Source organism: Sylvia atricapilla, chromosome 17, assembly GCF_009819655.1.
Source record: "Sylvia atricapilla isolate bSylAtr1 chromosome 17, bSylAtr1.pri, whole genome shotgun sequence".
Lineage (NCBI taxonomy): Eukaryota > Metazoa > Chordata > Aves > Passeriformes > Sylviidae > Sylvia > Sylvia atricapilla.
The window spans coordinates 1,543,089-1,563,545 of record NC_089156.1 but is presented as its reverse complement, the minus strand read 5'-3'; the positions used below and the strand labels follow the sequence as shown (position 1 = coordinate 1,563,545).

The window sequence follows — 20,457 nt, the reverse complement described above, 5'->3', positions numbered from 1 at the left end:
ACCACCGAGGGGACAGCACCGTGTGTCCCGTGTCACCCAGGGAACCCCGTCCTGCGGGAACACCCACGGCACTGGGGACACCCGTGACACGGGGTCACCCCACGGCAGCGGGGACACCTCAAGGACCTCACGGACCCACAAACCCCACACATCTCAGATGTCCCTGACACCCCGAGGACCCTTACACCCCACGGACTCTGCGCACCCCAGGACACCCAGGACATCCCCAGATCCAGGACAACCCACGGATTTCCTGACACCTCATGGACCCCAGACATCCCGGGGACCCCGGGCTCCCCACAGACCTCTGACACTGCACTGACCGCGGGGATCCCGGACACGCCACAGAGCCCGGACACCCCACTGACCCTCAGAGAACCCGGACTCACCACAGAGCCCCGGGCACGCCGGATATCCCAGGATCTCGGACACTCCGAGGACTCCTGACACCTCACGGTCCCGGGACATGGCAGGGTCTCCTGACACCCTCCCGTGTCCCCGTGTCCCCGTGTCCCCGTGTCCCCGTGTCCCCGTGTCCCCGTGTCCCCGTGTCCCCGTGTCGCCCTGTTCCCCACGCCGGGTCCTGGTCCCCTCCCCCTCTCCCGCTCTCGCCTGCAACGCGCTCCGCCCGCCGCCAGGGGGCACCACCGCCACGCCTCATCGCTTCCACACACCGCGCTCAACGGCCCCGCCTCACCCCGCCCCTTTTCTTGAGCGGCGTCCTCTTCACCCAATCATAGCTGCTTCAGCTCCCGCCTCTCCAGTACAGCTCTTTCTATTGGCTACAAGGCGCGGCAGGGGCGGGCACATCGCGCGGCGCGGCCAATGGCGCGGCGGAGGGGCGGGGCCAGGCCGCCATGGCGCCGCCGCCGCGCTGACCGCGCCGCGCCGCCATGGCCGGGCCATCGCGTCCCGGATGAGCTTCAGCTCCCTCAAGCGCAAGCAGCCCAAGACCTTCACCGTGCGCATCGCCACCATGGACGCCGAGATGGAGTTCAGCTGCGAGGTGACGGCCCGCGCGGGCAGGGGGACACGGGGGTCCCGCCGAGGGGGGATGGAGCCCCCAAAGAGCCCCACACGCCCTGAGGGGCCCAGGACGCCCCTCGCGGTACCCCCGGCCCTCCGCAGGCTCCCGGGGCCTGCCTGCGCCAGCCGCGGCACCGCCTTGCTTTGGTTATAAAGCAGCGTTATCCTGGTGTGATTCGGTGTGATTTTAGCCATAATTGCACATTATTCTGGTTATAATTCGGTTTTTCTTTGGCTGTAATTCATCTTTGTTTTGGTTATGGATCGGTGTAATTTGGCTTTACTTTGGTCATAACTTGGCTTTGTTTTGGTTGTAATTCAGTGTTATTGTGTGTGTAATTCACTTGCATCCAGGTTGTAGTTTGGCTTTGTTTTGGTTATAATTAATCCTTATTATGTGTGTAATTCAGCATTGTTTTGGTCATAAATTGGCTTTTTTTCTGGGTATAATTTGGCTTTATCCTGGGTATAATTTGGCATTATTCTGGTTATAATTAAGTTTATAGTTTGGTTATAATTCAGCTTTATTCTGGCAATAATTTATCTTCACTCCAGGTGTAATTTATCTTTATTTGAGTTATAATTTGGCTTCATTCCGGTTATAATTCGGTCTCATTCTGGGTACCATTTGGCATTATTCTGGTTGTAATTCATCCTATACTTTGGCTATAATTCAGCTTCATTCTGGATATAATTCAGTTTTGTCCTGGTGATAATTCTGCTTTATTCCCATTACAATCCAGCTTCATTGGGGCTCCTGTCCAGTGCTGTCCTGCCATCCCAGCCCAAGCCACCTCTACACGGTGGCTGTCACAGGGCTGGGGGAATCTCATTGTTAAGGATTGGATCCACAGGAATCCAACTCCCAAGTGCTCCACAAACACCCAAGAACAGAATTTTGGCATTTTCCTGAGCTCTTAGCTCACTGTGAGAGAGGCTCCAGGGGGTTGGGTCTGGCTTTTCTGCGATAATTTCCCTTTTTGGGGCCCTTGTAAAACCTTCTCCCAGGGCTGCCAAACCCTGGGATTTGCTCTGCTTTTTCAGCTGATCCAGAGGGGTTGGCCACACAAACATTGGAACCCCACTGCAGCCTCTTCATTTAATAGTTTGTATTTCATTCTCCTGACCCAAAACCTGACGGAATCTCTGTTTTCATCACTGGTTTCCTTGCTGTGGAAATCTCCTCTCAGCCCTGAAGAACTTCCTGCTTTTCCTAGGGATTAAGGATTTGCTCTTAGGCAGCCTTACGAGCTTCCCACTTCCAGCAGGGTGTGAATGTCCTGGCTCTGGTTTTCCGGGTTTCTGGAGGCTGCAGCAGTGACTGATGACGGCAAGTAAATAATTGTTAAATCCAGTGGCCGGGTGTCATTTCCCACTGGGATCAGGGGGCTTTGTGCAGCCACGAGGCAGTGTTCCTGTGGGATTTGACTGTGGAACTGGTGTGTCTCCAGCTGACTTTTCTGGGAGGTTCCTGCCAAAAGAACTTGTTGCTGCAGAGAGTCTGCAGCTGGAAGGAGCTCAGGAGCTGCGAGTGTGGCCCTGCTGAGGGCCCCTGGGTGGTGTTGGAGCTGGTGCTGGGGGATGCAGAGGGAATTCAGGCCTCATCCTTCAGCACTGGAGCAGGAGGAGGGGATGGATGGTTGGATGGATGCAGGTGGGTGATGGGGCTGTTTCACATCTTGCAGGTGAGGAGTGAATTTTCATGGAATCATGGAATGGTTTGGGTGGGAAGGGACATTAAAACCCATCCGTGGGCAGGGACACCTCCCACTGTCCCAGGCTGCTCCAATCCCTGTCCAGCCTGGCCTTGGACATTTCCAGGGATCCAGGGGCAGCCACAGCTGCTCTGGGCACCCTGTGCTGTGGCAATGGGACCAAAGATGCTTGACTCCAGTCAGAAGGCAGCAGAAATCAGAAGGTTTTATTTACAATTCATTCAGCCCTTTTATAAATGCTGTGCTGAAAGTCACATTATTGGTCCATAGGACTGACACCTCTCCCATTGGCTGAGTAACAGAAATAGCAAACAACACCTGCTGTTATGGGAAAGGAATATTGTTTACAAAAGGTTGTTTTGAGAAAAAGAAAACTGTTGAAAAGTTTCCTTTGAGAAAAGCTCAACAATTTTCAGGCACATAAAATATCAAGCCCACACTGTGCCAGGGGCTCAGCACCCTCACAGCCAGGAATTCCTCACCAGTATCCCATCCAGCCCTGCCCTCTGGCACTGGGAAGCCATTCCCTGTGTCCTGTCCCTCCAGCCCTTGTCCCCAGTCCCTCTCCAGCTCTCCTGGAGCCCCTTTAGGCCCTGGAAGGGGCTCTGAGCTCTCCCTGGAGCCTTCTCCTCTCCAGGTGAGCACCCCCAGCTCTCCCAGCCTGGCTCCAGAGCAGAGGGGCTCCAGCCCTGGGAGCAGCTCCGTGGCCTCCTGGGTTTGCTCCAAGCCCAGGGCAGCCCAGCTTGAGGTGTGAGTTTTATCCAAGCTCCATCTGAGCAGTCTGGCTCCCTGGCTGGATCTCTGTCCCTGTGTCACACTCGGGAGGCTCTGGGGAATGCTCCTTGTTCTGCTGACTCTGCAGAAACATCTGTGGATGGAGGGCTCAGACACACCTCCAGTCCTGGGGCTGGGAAGGTGGCCCAGAGAAGGGCTTGGCTTGCTCCACACCCACAATGAGACCTGCAGCCAGGGGTGGAGTTTGTGCCCTGCTGAGAGTCAGGGGGGTGGGAGAGTCAATTTTTGGGAAAGGACAGTGCTCCTTCCCAAAGGAATGTGGCCCCTATCCCAAGGTTTGCCAGAAGGGCAGCAGCACTGTGTACCCAGCTCTCTGTGAGCTTTGAGGTGTCTTTGGCCAGGAAGGAGAGCTGCTGGCCCTGCAGGAGGCTGGGAGGGGGGAAATTGCCCCACAAACACTTGAGAGATCAGTGGAAGGGGCTGCAGTGGGAATCCTGCAGTTTGGGTGTCCTGTGATGTGTTTTTGTGGCTTATGTGTGGCACCAGTGCTGACACAGGCATAGAGCTTCTGAACTGTTGGATGTCTGGAGCTGGTTTTCCATGATCCCTGGGGGTTCCTCCAGCTCAGGATATTCCATAATTCCATGACCCAGCTGTAGCTGCTGAAGACTCACCTTCTTTCTCAGTGTTAATTTTTCAGTCTGCTCCCTAGAAATCCCCAGCTGTGCATTTTAAGGGATTAAACCTGCTTTGCATCTGTTTATTCTGCAGTTGATGTCTCTAAATTGAGCCTAAATCTAGAATAATTCCTAGAAATGAAATCTTAATCTTTCTAACACAGCGATGGAGATTAATAATCACGGTTGGGGTTTCACTTTAAAGACTTAAAATTTGTTTGGGGAGATCTTGGAGGCACAAAGCGAGTGTCTTCGTTTTGTTGCTTCCATCTCAGAGGTTTGAGCTGCACCTAATTAATTGATAACATCTGGAGGAAGGGTAGACATTTGCATAGCTCTTGAATCCCTGTGCTAAAGCAACCCCAGCTGCCTTCACCTTCCTGAGAACCTTGGAGAGCCATGTGGAAGCCTCTTCCCTCTGGGCGTGGGGAGGCCCCTGCATCCCTGGAAGTGTCCAAGGCAAAGTTGGACAGGGCTTGGAGCCACCTGGAATAGTGGAAGATATCCCTGTCCATGGCAGGGAGGTGGAACAAGATGGATTTTAAGGTCCTTTCCCACCCAAACCGTTCCAGGAGTTACTCAGTAATGAAAACCCCATGGTATTTTTGAGTTCACATCCAAAGCACTGTTTATCCCACGTCTCTGGTGGGATGGGCAGAGGTGTGGTGCAGCTGGTGTCAGGTTGGTCTCACCCTCTCCCATGTGCAGTTTTTTCCCTCAGTTCCCTGGCTGGTGGGAGAACGCCTCCATCTTTCCTTTGGCCTCGTGGGTGTCTTTGCCGGATTCTTCCTCTTGCGGTGCTCAGCCCCATCGGTGTCTCTCCGTCTCAGAGCCACAGCTTGATTTCCAAAGGGTGTGTTTTCCCCTTTCTGGTGTGTTTGTGATCTCGGGCTTGAATCCTGCAGGGATGGTCACTCCATTGAGGTGCAGCTCACTGCCCAGCTGCTTCCCAACCTTCATCCTTTGGCGTCCTAAAAATGAATTGGAAAAGCTTTACAGCCAGCCTGGAGAAACAGCTTACGTGTTCAAGCAGCAAGAAGGGGCAGGTTTGTGCTGATGTATTTGCTGGTCTAAACATGCATCCTGTTATTGCTTCAGTGCTTAGGCTCTTCCTCTCTGTCCAGAGGATAATCCTGGTTGGAAGAGATCTTTATTTTAGCCCCACTCAGTGCAGAGCCAGTTGGCCGAGGTTGGGTGTGAAGCCCTTGTAAGTAGAAGAGTTCTGATTTCGGCCGTGTGTGGCTGAGTGCTGTCCCTTTGTCACCAGACACAGAGTGTTGTGTAGCTGAGCTGCAAAGCTCATCCTCTGGAACAGGAACAACCGAGGATTTGGTGGTGGAAATCTGGGTGGAAATGAGCTTTTTGAGGAAGAGCTGGTTTAGTAAATCCGAGCTGAGTTTTGAGATGTGTCCAGTCACTGCACCAAAATAAAGAGGCAGGAGGAGGAGATCAGGGAGCAGAATGCCCTTGGCTTCCTCCTGCATTGCAGGATACTTGGAAGGGGGTTTATAAAGATCCATACATTTGCAATTTTAGGCAGCAGAGTGCTCGTAGGGACAGTGACCTCTTGATGCTGCAAAGCTTCTGTGAGTGGGACACAAACTTAACAGGAAAACACCAGTCTGTGTGCAGGAACAGCTGTTTAAAAAAGCTGAGGGAAATAATCCCCCTCAGCTACAACATGATTTCCAGTGAATTGTTGGGATGCCAGCTGTCAAGTCAGTGTTTGGTTCCCCCATGTGCCTGTGTGTCCTGATTTTTGTGCCAGCACCCAGGAGAGTGAGCGGCTCACTGAACCTGAGACACAGCAGGTAAGGGCTGTTTCCTCACTCATGTCTTGGAGGGGTTTATGCCTCAAAACCTCAGAATTTCTGGTTCACACCAGTGACATTTGGGAGTTAAAGTTTTGGAGACATCTTGCTTGGTGCAGTTCATTCCCCTGAGTTGTGCTTGTGACTTATGGACATGAATTCTCTTTGACTTTAGTGCCTAACCCTGCACTTGAAAAGTTGCTTGGATCCCCTGTTCCCATCACAGTCTCTTCCAAGCCAGTTGGAAACTCTTGTTACTTCTCTCCAAAGACTGTTTAAAACTGCTGTCAATCCCCAGACTCTGTTAATTAATCCAGGGATGTGTTGATGCAGAGGGGAAGGAGGGAGGAGGGCATTTGGGACAGTAAATGTTTCTCTTTTGGTGTGTAGACTCCAGTTTTGATGCTCTTTAATACCTCTTTTTTTTTTCTTTGTACAGGCAGTGTCTTTCAAGTAGGTGATTTTTGAAATTAAAGGTACTTGAGCAGGGAAGCAGCCCTGGGAATAATCTCCTTGAAGCTGGGAGGCAGCCCTGGTAGGGAATCCCACAGCCCTGGAAATGGGAGGAGAGGTATTTACCCTGGTGTCACCCCGAGGTGAGGTGCTGGCTGCCCCTCCCCTGCCCGAGTGAGCTGTGAGTGTTCAGGGCTCAGCGGTGTGTAAGGGCCCCTCAGACCAAATAAGGCTGGGCTGAACCACCCCGTGCCCGTCTGCAATCAGCTCCTGGCCCATGTTACAGCTCTGTGTGTCCTCAGCAGAGCTCCCTGCAGGATCCAAAGCCTCCTTTTGTCCTTTTGGAGCTTCTTGCTCTGCATTGAGCTGCTGCTTGAGCCCATAACTGCTCATCTGTGTGAGCCCAACTTACAGCGTGGGGTGAGGCTTTGGGACATGAAATCGTGGAATGGTTTGTGTTGGAAGGGAGCTTAAAAATCATCCAGTTCCATCTTGTGCCATGGGCAGGCACCTTCCATTATCCCAGGTGGCTCCAAGCTCTGTCCAGCCTGGTTTTGGACACTTCCAGGGATCCAGGGGCAGCCACAGCTTCAGTCTGTGCTTACAGGGAACACTCTGGCACTGGGAAGCCATTCCCTGTGTCCTGTCCCTCCAGCCCTTGTCCCCAGTCCCTCTCCAGCTCTCCTGGAGCCCCTTTAGGCCCTGGAAGGGGCTCTGAGCTCTCCCTGGAGCCTTCTCCTCTCCAGGTGAGCACCCCCAGCTCTCCTGGCTCCAGAGCAGAGGGGCTCCAGCCCTGGCAGCAGCTCTGTGGCCTCCTCTGGGCTGGCTCCATGTCCCTCTTGTGCCCCTGGATCTGGAGGCAGCTCTGCAGGTGCGGTCTCCCCTGAGCGGGGCAGAGGGCACATTGTCCCCAGTTGTTGTCCCCTGCCCCTCCCCGGGCTCTGTCTGGTCACAGCCTGTTGTCAGCGTTCCCGCTCCGTCTCTGTCTCGGGCAGACGCCACGGAACGTGCTTGGCTGCACCATCTGCATCCTCATGCCTGGGCGCCTTTTTGGCCTCCTCGGTGGTTAACAGAAATAGGTTTTAATTAAAAGCTCGTTATCGAGTTGTCGTGTAGCATTAGTAAATAAAAATAACTTTTACAGCCCTGCCTTGTGACTCAGTAAGTGGCAATTGAAAATATTTGACATCGGTTTATTTAAAACAAAATTGACGAATATTACATTTTTGATTCTCTGTTTGCTCCAAGTGGGCTTTAAATCTAAATAAATGGTTGTCTGTGGCGCTGTGGTTATCATTCAGGTCCAGAAGGAGAAATAAGTGTGGTCTGCAGTGTCAAAATCATCTCCATTTCAGTTGTAAACTGTTGTGGCTGGGTGGTTTGGGCATCTCCGTGGGACAGGGTTTTGGAATAGCTACAGCCTCCGTCCGTTTCTTCATTCCCAGCTGGTTAGTGGAGGTATGCTCTGCTCAGGCACAGCTCTTTCCATTTGGTCCTCTCCATCCTTGTTTCAGTGAAGAGGTGTTGTGTTCTCTCATTAAAATTTGATCCTAAACAGGAATAACTTCACTCTGAGCACTTTTTCCTGGGGCTTGGTCCCCTTTTCCCAGCAGTCCTTAGGCTGTTGTGTCACAGCAGGGCCTCTTGCCTCTCTTTGCATCCCTAGCACAGAGCTAATGCCTAATAAAATTATCTGCAAAGCAAAAAACCATTTTCTGTGTTATTTACGGGTAAATTGGTGCAGTAAAATACTCCGTAAATGTGAGTCATTTCTTCAAGGTTGTGTGTTAACCTTGTCCTGTGGGTGGGGTGTGCAGGGATGGCTGCTGTGGGTTTCCCTGGGAAGCAGCTGAGCCTTGGTGTCCTCTGCTCACTTGCTTGTGCCCTTATTGCCCATCCTGATCCCAGGAAGAGCTGAAGCTCCGGGGGTTTGTGTTTGTGATGAGGAGAAGGTGAGATCTTTATCTGTTCCCCCTGAGCAGAGCCAAGTTCTGTGCCCTGGAGTGTGGGCACCTCCTGGTTGTCCCAGGAGAGCCTCTTGTGTGAGGAACCTAAATATTAAATTAAACCCATCCTTCTTACCTCCCCTTTACCACATTTGACACTGTTGAAAGAAAAGCGTCAGCCTGACAGCGTTCTGGGAATCTTTTCTGTGCAGACCCCTTGCTCAACCCTCTCCATGCAGGATGGTTGCACCTCTTGTCCCTTGCTGCCTGTTTTTAGAACTGTGGAATATCCTCCATGGGATAGGACCCACCAGGATCATCCAGCCCAGCCCCTGTCCCTGCCCAGAGCCCCAACAATCCCACCCTGGGCACCCCTGGCAGCGCTGGCCAAAGGCTCCTGGAGCTCTGGCAGCCTCGGGGCCGTGCCCATTCCCTGGGGAGCCTGGGCAGTGCCTGAACCCTCTGGGGGAAGGACCTTTCCTCATCTCCAACCTAAACCTCCCTGACACAGCCCCATGCCCTGGCTTGCCCTCTGTCCTTGTCGCCCCCCTGATGAGAGGACCAGAGAACCCTTCTGCTCGTTTTTGGCGCTGCTTTATCGTGTGGGGAGCTGAGGAGCAGTTGTGAAACTTGACAGAGAGGTTGTGCTCCGAAATAAATCGCGCAGTTGCCTGCGAGTTGGAAATGACTCCCGGTGCAGGTTAATAAATAATGCAAACCCTGTTAATAGATGCCAAATGCGCCGTCTCCGCCAGAGAAAAAGATGATGCCAATAATCTGGACTGGAAATACTCTGTTCTAGCCACTGGCTGCAGAGTTTTAAGTGTTTAGTGCTGTTAATTTAAAATGCTTTGCTGATAGATTGTAACCGGTCTGTACTTAGTAAAGAACACAAACAGCTCGGTGGAGTAACAGCCTGTTTATAAAGCACTTCATTCCCGTGTCCCTTCTGTGACTCCTGAATCCCTGCAGCCACCCATTCTGTGATCCTGCTAATGGGAAAGGAGCTGCAAATGTCAGAGGTGATGCCTGCAGCAAAGGGAGGATGCTGGAGTGGTGCAGCCTGCTCAGTCCTGATGGTCGTGTTGAGGTTATCATGATGTAGCTTTTTGCTTGAAGATGGAGCTTTACAGCATCATGCCAGCTACCCCAGCATACAGCTGACAAGGTTATTTTTCTGCTCTGAGCTTCTTAGTTTTGTTTTCAGGAGCTCAGAATGGCTTGTAAAATCATCTTTGTGCTTCAGGTGTCACTTGAGTGCCATGCAGGGAATGGCGTGATGGACACAGGGTAGATGGGAATGGCCAGCCTGTCCTGACTGTCCCTCAAGCTCTCTGGACAGCAGCTCTGTCCATCCCCTCATGCCCTGGAGGGGCTTTCTTTTTAGTAGTTTACAACCACAGAATGTTGCAGTTAATGATACAAAGCCTGTAAAAGTATGAGTGAGGAGGGCTGAGGTCCTGGATGTCTGTAAAGCACTTGGAATTCAGCTGTCAAAAGATGCCACTTGAATGCAGATCGTTATTTTAAGTACCGAGGTGTGGAGGGAAATCATGTCTGTTGGAATAAAGGTGGCTGCTGATCATTGATATATTTAATGAAGGTAATTCAGCACAGTTGGGGAGGATCTGTGCTCTGTTACGGCTGGAGTCTTCAGCATTGTGCAGAACGTTAAATGTCTATTTCTGCCACCACAGATACGGTGGTGACAAAGCGCTGGTGTAAAATGCAGCAGCAGAAGCCTCTCTTAAAATACAGTCTCTTAAAGGGGGGCTTGTAAACAAAGAAGAGAGAGTTTTTAATGCAGGCAGATAGCGATCAGGGAAGGGGGAATGGTTTTAAACTAAGAGGGGAGATATTTAGGTCAGGTGTCAGGAAGAAATCCGGCTCTAAGACCCTGGCAGGGGTTGTCCAGAGAAGCTTTGGCTGCCCCTGGATCCCTGGAAGTGTCCAAGGCGAGGCTGGGCAGGACTTGGAGCAGTCTGGGCTAGTGGGAGGTGTCCCTGCCCATGGCAAGGGGTGGATCTGGATGATCTTTAAGGTTCTTTCCCACCCAAATCGTTCCAAATTCCCATCACCAAGTTAAAAATGCAAGGGTGAAAACTCCACAAAGCTCCTGCTTTAGTCCTCAGTGCTGCTCTTCAAAGCAAACTGGTAGTTTGCGTTTTGAGAGGGAACCTTTGGGTCCTGTCAGCTCTTGAGCACAGTTTGGGTACCTGAGGTGGCTCGGTGAAGAGTCATAGCCGGTGGAAGTTCAGGTTTAATGCACTATTCCGGTGGGATGTGGAGGAATGTCCCAGCGCTGCTGTCAGCAGCAGGCAGGAGCCTGTCCTGAGAAGGTTTGGTGCAGGCACTGCTGTGCTGAGACTCAAATATGGTCTTAGAGAAGGAAAAGCAGTCCATAATGCTTTCTACAAAGCAGTTCAGTGAAGAAATAGCCTTTTGCTGGCAGCCTGCTTTTATGTGCCTGCAAAAATGCTACCAAATAGCTCTTTTAATGGGCCTCACTCTGTTTTGTCTGAGCCCTCGAATTAACCTCCCACTTAAAATCATAGTCAGGAAAAGATCTTCTGCAGTCTGAGCCATCCTGTGCCGAGCTGGAGCCCATCCCGGGGGCTGGAGGATAGTGAAATGTGTGAAATTAGGGGGGTTATAATTACAGCACTGCCACACTTGCTGCTCCTGGCGTTTTGACCCCGAGGTGTTGACAGCGCCCGATCCGAATTGCAGCGAGCGGTCCGGGGGTGGTGTTTTTCGGGAGGGCGGTGTCGGCTTTGTCCTATTCCGGGACTGTCAGCGTGTGTGTCTGTGCTCTCTGGGAAGGGGGAGAGCAGTGACGGAGTCATCGCTGAAAGGCAGAGCTTGGCTGAGCTGGGCCTGGCTGTGCCCACAAGGCGGCAGTGGGTGACAGCGGGAGCGGCCCCGGCGTTAATATTGATGTGTCCAGGTGGCACCAGGATTGAGCTGTAGTGACAAGAGAGCGCTCGAGATCTGTTTGCCCAAGGGCTTTGGAGTAATGGCCATATGTCTCGGTCCAGCAATTGTTTTCAGTGTGCAGATGGAAGACGAAAGTGGCTTTGGCATATTAGATTCATGTGGTTTATGTCCCTCTTCACCTCTCTGCCTCCCAACACCTCCCGGTTTTATGAGCAAACTTCGGTAGCATCATGGATGCAGCTGGAGGATTGCTCAAAGGACACGGTCCTTGAGCAGGACCAATTTTCTCTGCTCCTTGGCTGCTTTTGTCACCAGCATTTTCAGCAGAAAATGCAGTTTGACTCTATCAAAATGTGCTCCCAGAGAACCGCTGACTTCAGTGGTAATGATGGGGATTTGGGAGCTCTTTTTCCCTTCTATCTGTGCAGGCTCTGGTGGCTCTGTGCTCCGTGCAGGGATTGTGTCACTGCTGATTCTGTGGCTCCTCTCCCTGAACCCCTTCTGCTGATGGTGGTGCTTGTGCAGGGCTTCCTGCGCCTGTAGGGAGACACATTAAAGCCACCAAGGGGCACTTCAAAGGGATTTTTATTCCCTTCTGGCAACAGGCAGGAACCTAAACATGTCAGGAGCCTAAACCTGAGCTCAACCAGAGCCTAAATGAACCCTTAGTTTCCCAGGGCAAGAAACAAGGGCTTTACAGTGTCATTTTTTGGAAAAGGGGGGAAATCACATCGTGGTTTCCTACTGAGGGAGGAGCTGGTGATCTGCAGATGAGATCAGATGGAAAGAGATAATGTGTGCCTCCTTAGGGTGTTTTCATGTCTGTACCAGATGCGTTTGCAGGGGGTTAAAGTTGACCTTGTGAAGTGGAAAACAGTGCATTTGGTTGAACAGAGAGAAGTCCTGAAATCCATCTTTATAACTCTGCTTCCTGTTTGCTCTCTGCAGGTGAAGTGGAAAGGGAAGGACCTGTTTGATCTGGTGTGCAGGACACTGGGACTGCGGGAAACCTGGTTCTTCGGGCTGCAGTACACGATCAAGGACACGGTGGCTTGGCTCAAAATGGACAAGAAGGTTGGAACCAAAGTCCACAAAATCCCAGAATGGTTTGGGTTGGAAGGGACCCTGAAGCTCACCTCATCCCAAGCCCTTGCCACGGACAGGGATATTTCCCTTGAGAGGCTGTGTGGGATGACGAAGGAAAATGTCCTTTCCTCTTTCTTTGAATGCTCGAGGTTGTGTGGTGGGTGAACTGGGATGGATGTCCTTAAATCGCATCTCCGTGGCATCAGGTGGTGTGGCAGAGATGCCCCATCCCAGCTTCTGTGCACACTGAATCCCCTGGAGACATTTTGGGACACAGCCATGCCGGGGTGCTGCACTTTGGGGTGATTGCAAAGCAAGTAAAACCTAAAACCTCTCTTTTGTGTCCCTGAACACAAAACCACCAGCAGGAAAGTGGAGTTGACTCTTGTTTTGTTGTGGAGAAAAACAGAGGGCTTGGGAGGAGGAAAACCAGAGTGAAAAGGAGATGGGGATAAGGGAGGAGATGCTTCCCAAATCTGTGGGGTGGGTTTTGGAGGTGTCACCACAGCCAGGTGGTCATGGACACTAAGGGAGGTCTGGGTGTTGCACCTCTCAGGCTGAGGTTTTAAACCAACATTGAACTGGGCAGTACCAGAGCAAGGTGGTGAGAAACACCACTGAAATAAACTCAGTGCAGGCAAACAAGGAGGAGGTCGGGTGGTGGCGCAGCAGGATCCAGCATCACTCCAGAAGGATCAGGAGAGGCAACAAGCACGTGGCAGATCAGGATCAACCTTCACTGTCTCATTTCTCATGCTGTTTGTTTCTGCCTTTTTTTGTTCCCTTGCATCATTAGGAGTGTCAGAAATGTTTGTTTTCTTTTTTTAACTACAGTGTCTGAACTATTTGGGTCTGTTCTAGATGTCTAAAAGTATCTGACACAAGATGTGCTGATCTGAACAGAAGGGAGCTGGGTCTTGTCTTGAAGAAACCAAATGGCTTTTGTATTCCACAGGTCCTGGATCATGATGTCCCCACAGAGGAACCCAAAACCTTTCACTTCCTGGCCAAATTTTATCCTGAGAATGCAGAGGAGGAATTGGTCCAGGAAATCACGCAGCACTTGTTCTTCCTGCAGGTAGGAGTCAATGCACTGCTGTTCAACCTGAGGGAGAGGGAGCCAGGATGAGCAGAAGGTCCCAGGGTCAGAGAGTTGGTCAGCAGAGTGTGCTCTAATCCTTATGGTCGCACCTCTCCAAAGGGACTTGTCTTTACCAACAAAAACTTCCTAAAATAGGTGAAGGATGGTTTTTGTGGAGGAAACAATCTGCCCAGACTGGCAGACCTCTGAACTGGCAGTCTGGAAAGATGAGGTGATCCATAATATCCATGGGTGGTGGCTCAGGGACATGGATCTGTCGGCCAAGGGCTCGTGTCCCTCTGCAGGGTGTGGGATGAGCTGTGCTGAGGGGTGGCTGCTGCCTTTGGATGGGATGGCATCATTGTGTGGAGCAGGGGAGTTTGATCCTGGAGAGCAGAGTGCAGCCAGCCTGTTCCGGGGCTGTACAGCAAAATTCCCCTCCTCAATAACAGCCTCCAGGTAGCTGGAGCAGAAGAACACCCCAGCAGCACAGCTCTCTGATGGAAAAACAGGAGAAGGGGAAACTTCACAGTCTCACCTGGCCCAGGAGCTCCTGCCCTTCAGTTCAGCATTTGGAAACTGGTGAACACATCTTGGTTGGGTTCTTTTAATTCAAATTGCTCTACAAACTTTGTGTCTGGAGAAATCAGTTCAGCTGATGATGTGGCATGCTGCATGCTGGTAACAAGGAGCTGCTATCACAGGAGCTCTCTTTCAGAGAAATGATCAATTTTCTGCCATAAAATCAATTTTCTGATGCATTTTTCCTCCGAAGAGTTGTGTCAAGCATGGTTACAGGGAATGGAGCCCTCCTAGTCAGACCCCTGGGTACTCCCTGGGATGTTTCAGCTGATCTGTGGCTGTTAATTTGAAGATAAATTACAAAAAAATTTAAAAGTCACTCATTCTTACGTTTCTGACACCAAATTCAGGACAACCTGATTTGGGATACCTCTGTAGCCTGCAGGATGTTCTCTGCCCTTTCCAAGTGAGTTCACCAGCCTCTTGATGCTCCTCACTCTTCCAAAGTCCGTCTTTTTTTTCCAGAGCCAAAGTGTTCTAAATGCAAAGTATTCCTGTTAATTTCTGAGCTCTGTCTCATGCACTGGTGTCTCTGTAGGGTTATTTCTGAATGCCTTCGTTTGCCAGGAGCTTATCCACGGTGAGGAAAAATGCTGTTGGCATCTTTGTGAAGGAAAATCAGAGAGGAAAAGCCGTTCAAGCTGTATTTTCTAAATGCAGACCATGACTTTGCTGCTGGGATTTCTGTGCTGAGAGGAGCCTGGGCTCCTGAATGCATTTGGGAAACAGGAGCACATCTAAGCTTGTAAACTCTCCTGTTTTTTATCTTGATGCAGCAGAATATCTGCTGTGATTATGTTGTACCCAACTTTGAGGGACTCAAAGCATGTTATAATTCCAAATTGATGTTCCTGCATCTCTGACAATCCATTTAAGCCTCCCAGGAAATCGTAGGCTTTTTAAATTTTTTTCCTCTATCTTTAATCAGGAAAATTAAGTGTGCCAACCCAAAAAATATCTAACATGACAGGTTTAATTTTTTAATGCACAGAAGGCAGGGAAGTAAAGCTGTGGCTTCGGGGAGCTGCACGTTGGCTCTCCCGGGAGCGCACACGGGGCTCTGCCTGCTGCTAAAAGCTCTGCCATAGAGGTGACCCACAGCTCTCCGTGCTGGGATCCAAGGAATTGGCCTCCAGCACAGGTGAGCACTGACTCACAATGAGGCCTCAATGTCCAGGGCAAAGCCTGTGGTGCTTAGAGACTCAGCTGCAAGCTGCTCTTTTATTTAGCAGCGTGGCTGGATGTCCTATCAGTCGGTAGCTTGTGCCTTAAAGAGGTTTTATCACCGTGTTTACATGCAAGGTTTTCCCCCCTCCTTGCCTTTAGCAACAGGATAGAGGTGCTGTTATTTTCCATGTACAAATTTAGCTCTTCTCACCAACCTGTCTGAGAAAGGTGGTCTGTGAAAGCCTGAGCCTTTCCGAGCCGCCAGAGATTTCCTGGTTATGGACTGTGATTAGTGTTAGGAAAATTGTTAACTCTGTGTGGTTGACAGCTCAAGTTAAAACAAACTGGAGCCATCTGCTGTGACAGTCATGCTCTGCTGTGCTCCACTAAACGTGTGCTATCTGCCCTTTGCTGCTCTGTGTGCAGGTGAAGAAGCAGATTTTGGATGAGAAGATCTTCTGTCCTCCCGAAGCCTCGGTCCTGCTGGCCTCTTATGCTGTCCAAGCCAAGGTAGGCACCAAGGGATGCTTCAAGAGCCTGCTGGGGGTAGTGTTGATCCAGGTGCTTTGTGGTGAACCCACTTCCTGGGGAAAGGGAAGGCAGGGAAAACTGTGAAAGCTTGGGAAGTGAGGGGGCTACACCAGCACTGCTGCCTTCTCCACATGGCTGGTTCCTGGATACCTCCAGACATTGGATGGGTTTTTGCTTTCTCTTTCCAGGACTCTTTAGCAAATGCTCAGCTCATGAGCTGTGGAGCCTGCTTGAGTGTGGCATACTGCTGGAGCAGGTGAATTCCCTGAGCCTGAGGTGTTTTGGATCTCCTCCCTGCTTTTGCCAGTGTAGCCAAAGGCAAGCCAGCCATGGGACTCCCAGCTCCACTGCTCCCTCAGAATAGTTATCTTGATAATGACTTTATTTCAGTGCTAGAGCTGCCACATCCATTTTATTGCACTGGGAAAAGGGCTTTTCCTGACTTCTCCCTTTATCTCGGGTTTGATCTTGGGTGCTTGGCCTCACCAGACAGAGGGAAAAGTCAGTGTTCATTGAGTTGCCCTTGTTCCTCTGCTGCATTCTGCTCTGGGCCCAGAGTGGGTGTGTTTTGCTGAGGATTTATTCCAGAGGACAGTTGTTTTCCATTTTGGGGTGTGCAGCCTTGACAGCTTGCCCAGGTCAGAGACACCTGGGATGGAGGGAGCAGCCCAAGTTTTAGTGGCAGGGACATTCTTGCAGTCAGGGACATGATTTCTCCCTGTGTATGCACATGTGCTGCTGCTTACTTAACAGCTCCTGGAGCTCAGCTCCAGTTTGTGTGTGCAAAGATCCTGTGTTGGGAGGGAGAGGAATGACTGCAGTCTGAGCACAGCCCAGCCACGTTGTTTCTGTAGCTCCTGGTGGGACTGTTGGGAGGGTTTGGCTCACAGGACAGCAGGCAGGTGGCCGTGCCCTGGGTCTGGCAAGTCCAGCTGTCCTTGAGGAGCACGGCTGTGGAGAGGTTTAGGAGGAGCAGCTCTGTGGGACCATCTTTGCTGGTAGTGCAGGAGAGGGGGTTTGGCCCTGTTGCCAGAAGAGAGGACCTGATCCAGGTTGGTTTTTTCCCTATGGCCATGTAATTTCCTCATAACCCTTCAGTCCACACTCTGAGTAAAGCCATGTTCTTTGATGGTGTTTGAATTACTAGAAATTGATGTTTCTCCTTTTAATCAGAGTATTGATGAAGACATGTTTTGTCCAAGAGGCTCATCAGTGGGCAAAGCAAAGTTGCTTTAAGAAATGTTTCTGTTTGTGGGAAACGTTAATCACTCTAATTAGAGTGCCTGAGTAAACACTTCCTTGGCTTTCTTCCATGACCTGAGCTGAGGATACATAGGGCATGACTTTTCTGGCTGCCAGAATGAATAGAAGTTGGGTAATATTGAGCTCTTGTTACCTGGGTGGCCAGACAGCTCCTGCTCGCGTGCTCAGGAACAGGCTGTGACTTGGTGCAGGTCGGTTGTGCTGTCCCCTTTGTCCTCTTCGCACCTTGAATGTCCTGGGGTGTTGGGAGGAGGTCACATGGAGTCAGAGCAGTTCTGACTGAGCTGAGATCAGGAGATGGTGGGAGCAGGGATGAATTTTCTGCTCTTCACTGAAGGGCTTTTATTCAGACATCCCTTTCCTTGCTGCCCCTCCAGCAAGGAATTCCTCTTCTGCTTTCACTCTCAGCGAAGGCGAAAGCTGAAAGCACATCTTTGATAGGGAGCTGGGAAGAAAGATGTTGCAGGTCATCTCCTTCCAGTTAAATAGGATAATGATGTCCTTCCTGGACAAGAAAGCAGGCAGAGAGCGCGGTAATTTCACTAATAACGTGCTGATTTGCATGATTAGGGGCATAATAGCCTGACACAGCAGTGTGTGTGCAGCCACTCATTGACAGCCAGGTGCTGCTGGTCCATCCAACCAACCTGAGACAGTAAGGAAACAGGAGGGTCATAAAAATAACAGTTTATTTATTTCTCTCTCGTTGTGTTCATTTGGGGAATTACTATGTGCTTTCCCCTCCAGCGCTGTTGAAACCACCCACGTGGCTTTCAGAGGTTGAGGTGGTTCAGGTTTTAAATAGCTGGGAAAGACGTGGGATCAACTGAAAAAAAAAATGGGAACATCCAGGAGGTTCTTCTATTTTTGCCCCTTAAATGCAAGTTGCTGCCATGCTGCAACTCTCTCAGCACTTCAGATCTTGTAGCACAGCAAACAGCTCTTTAATTATTATTGTTTTTCCCCCAAACAAGCAATACTTGGTGTTAATTTGTAGCTGAGCGTGCCTGTGTTTATCCAACAATCTAAGCAGGCATATGAATGTGGTAAAGGCAATTCCATGCCCAATCATGAATATTAATTATACAGTTCAATTAACAAGAGCTGAAATTCCATGGTAGTTTGAAAGTAATGATTTAATTGGAAAGGCCTTTAGAAAGTACGTTTGCAAAATCATTTGAGCCAACAAATTCTGCAATACTTAAGCCATTGTTGGTTTTTGACTTGTGAATATTAATGTTCTCATCCAGACTCCCCTCTCAGTACAAATATTCCTCTGGGACACGGCAGTATTTTTTAGCACATGAAAAGTCACGTAATCCATACTTAGTCTTGAACCTCGACGGAAGATCACAACAGAAAATAATCGTCTTAATCCTATTTGCTATTATTTTCATCACCTAAAAATGATTTACTTGCTGCCTGTCCAAAGTTATTGGAGTTGTTTCCTTCACCAGTGCCACGTTTTTAGTGCTGCTTCCTTTTGAAGGGGGCTCAGGAGCTTGCTTTACCTGCAAACTGCTGCATCCTGAGGAGCTCCAAGACCTTGAGACAGAGAGTTGCTGCCGCTCTTGGATGAAATCCGGGCTGGTTTTGTTCGATTAATTGAAGTCTGAGTCAGTGTTGGTTGTTGTTACATGCTCCCTCCGCATCTGCATTGGCTCCAAATCAATATTTGTGTCTTTAATCCCCACGTGTTGTCTCCCAAGCGCAGAGGTGGGATGTGTGTAGACTTTGATGCTGAGCTCTGGTTTCGGTGCACGGTGTGATGGTCCTGGCACGAAAAGGAGACTGTCAGGAAAAGCTTCCTGACTTGTTGCATGACCACTGGGTGCCTCTTGGTCTTGTGCTTGGAAATTGTCCCCATTTCGCACTTTCTGAGCTAAGGTTGCTCAGAAAAGCAGGGAGAGAAGGGCTTGCCTCACTTGGAAACGGTGCTGTGTCTCGTGCAGTCAGGGACTGTCACCTCTGTCACTGCAAAAGTCCTGGTTGCCAGATGAGTGGAAGTCACAGCACTCCATGTACGTGCCTCACATGCTTTGTTCTTCTCCCTCTGAACTTGCTGGGTTGCTGGAGGAGCCGTTTTCCAGCGTTTCTCTGCCCTCTGAGGCCGTGCAGGAGGTAAATTCATTTTCACATGCACTGCAGGGACACACGGCTCTTCAATCTGTTAATAAGCAGTTTCTTTCTCAGTCACTTTATATGCTGCTCAAAGAGATGTAAATCTAAACAAATACCAGTAATTAGTGGATGCACTTAACAAATCTGAATTGGATTCCATGACCCAGTTGAGCAACAGACCCTCTGACAGAAGAGCCACCACCTGCCTGAGAGGAATCTGTCAAACTCCTCTAATTTTTTTGATACTGTATTCATTAGGGTGATGAGCAGCAACAGAGGAACTGCCATCTGCCTAACCTGGATCACTGCTATCCATCAATTTGGGGGACAGGTCTTTCTCCACATCTTATTTCCTTGTTTCTTGTACCTGTGGAAGAGCAAGGAACTCTCAGCTATAGAGTCTTGCCCTGCATTGGGGGAAATGTTAATTAGGGCATGATAATGAGAATGGAATGGAATGGAGCGGAATGAGAATGAGAGGATGAGAATGGAATGGAATGGAATGGAATGGAATGGAATGGAATGGAATGGAATGTAATGGAATGGAATGGAATGGAATGGAATGGAATGGAATGGAATGGAATGGAATGGAATAGAATAGAATAGAATAGAATAGAATAGAATAGAATAGAATAGAATAGAATAGAATATGAATGAATAGAATAGAATAGAATAGAATAGACAACCATCATCTAGTCCAGCTGGATTGATGAGGACATCAACTTGGTGATGGTCGTCAACTGAAGTTGTGGAAGCGGTGGAAATCACCATGCCTGGAAGTGTTCAAAACTGAGCAGATGTGGCTCTTGGGGACCTTAGGAGTGTTCAGTCACAGGCTGGGCATGATCTTGGAGACCTTTTCCAACCTTAATGATTCTGTGATGGTAGGAAGTTTGGTTCTGCTCCCAATACTGCTGCACGAGTAGAAGGAAAGCTGTTTCTATTAGCCGTGGAAATGGCCAAGAAACCCAGGTTATTCACTTTACAGAGCAGTGGTTCTGTGCTCGTGGGGTGAAGGGGGTGGAGCAGGCCAAGTTTGGTGTCTCTCAGGGCTGGGTGTGAGGGGGTGAAGAGTTTGACTTGCCTTGTTGGTAATGTGGGGTGGGCACTGTGTCTGTGCTTCTCCCAGTACGGCGACTACGATCCCAACGTCCACAAGAGAGGCTTCCTGGCACAGGAGGAATTGCTTCCAAGGCGGTGTAAGGAGCTCAGCAGAGCCGGGGAGTTGGTGTCCAAGCTGTCCTGAGGTTGGATGTGCTTTCTGGGACCTGTCTTGGTATTTCTGGCTTTCCTGCTGAGCCAGGAGCAGTACTGTGACCTGGGTCC

General features: G+C 50.2%; 1 protein-coding gene across 1 annotated transcript; it reads left to right on the top strand.

Annotated features, from left to right (window-relative positions):
- Nucleotides 1-846: 846 nt before the first annotated feature.
- Nucleotides 847-20,377, top strand: LOC136369127 (merlin-like). The gene is made up of 5 exons (XM_066331794.1): nt 847-1,006; nt 12,249-12,374; nt 13,342-13,464; nt 15,643-15,726; nt 20,261-20,377. The coding sequence occupies exons 1-5, from the start codon at nt 917-919 to the stop codon at nt 20,375-20,377; spliced, it is 540 nt and encodes a 179-aa protein (XP_066187891.1). The 5' UTR covers nt 847-916.
- The last annotated feature ends 80 nt before the right edge of the window (nt 20,378-20,457 follow it).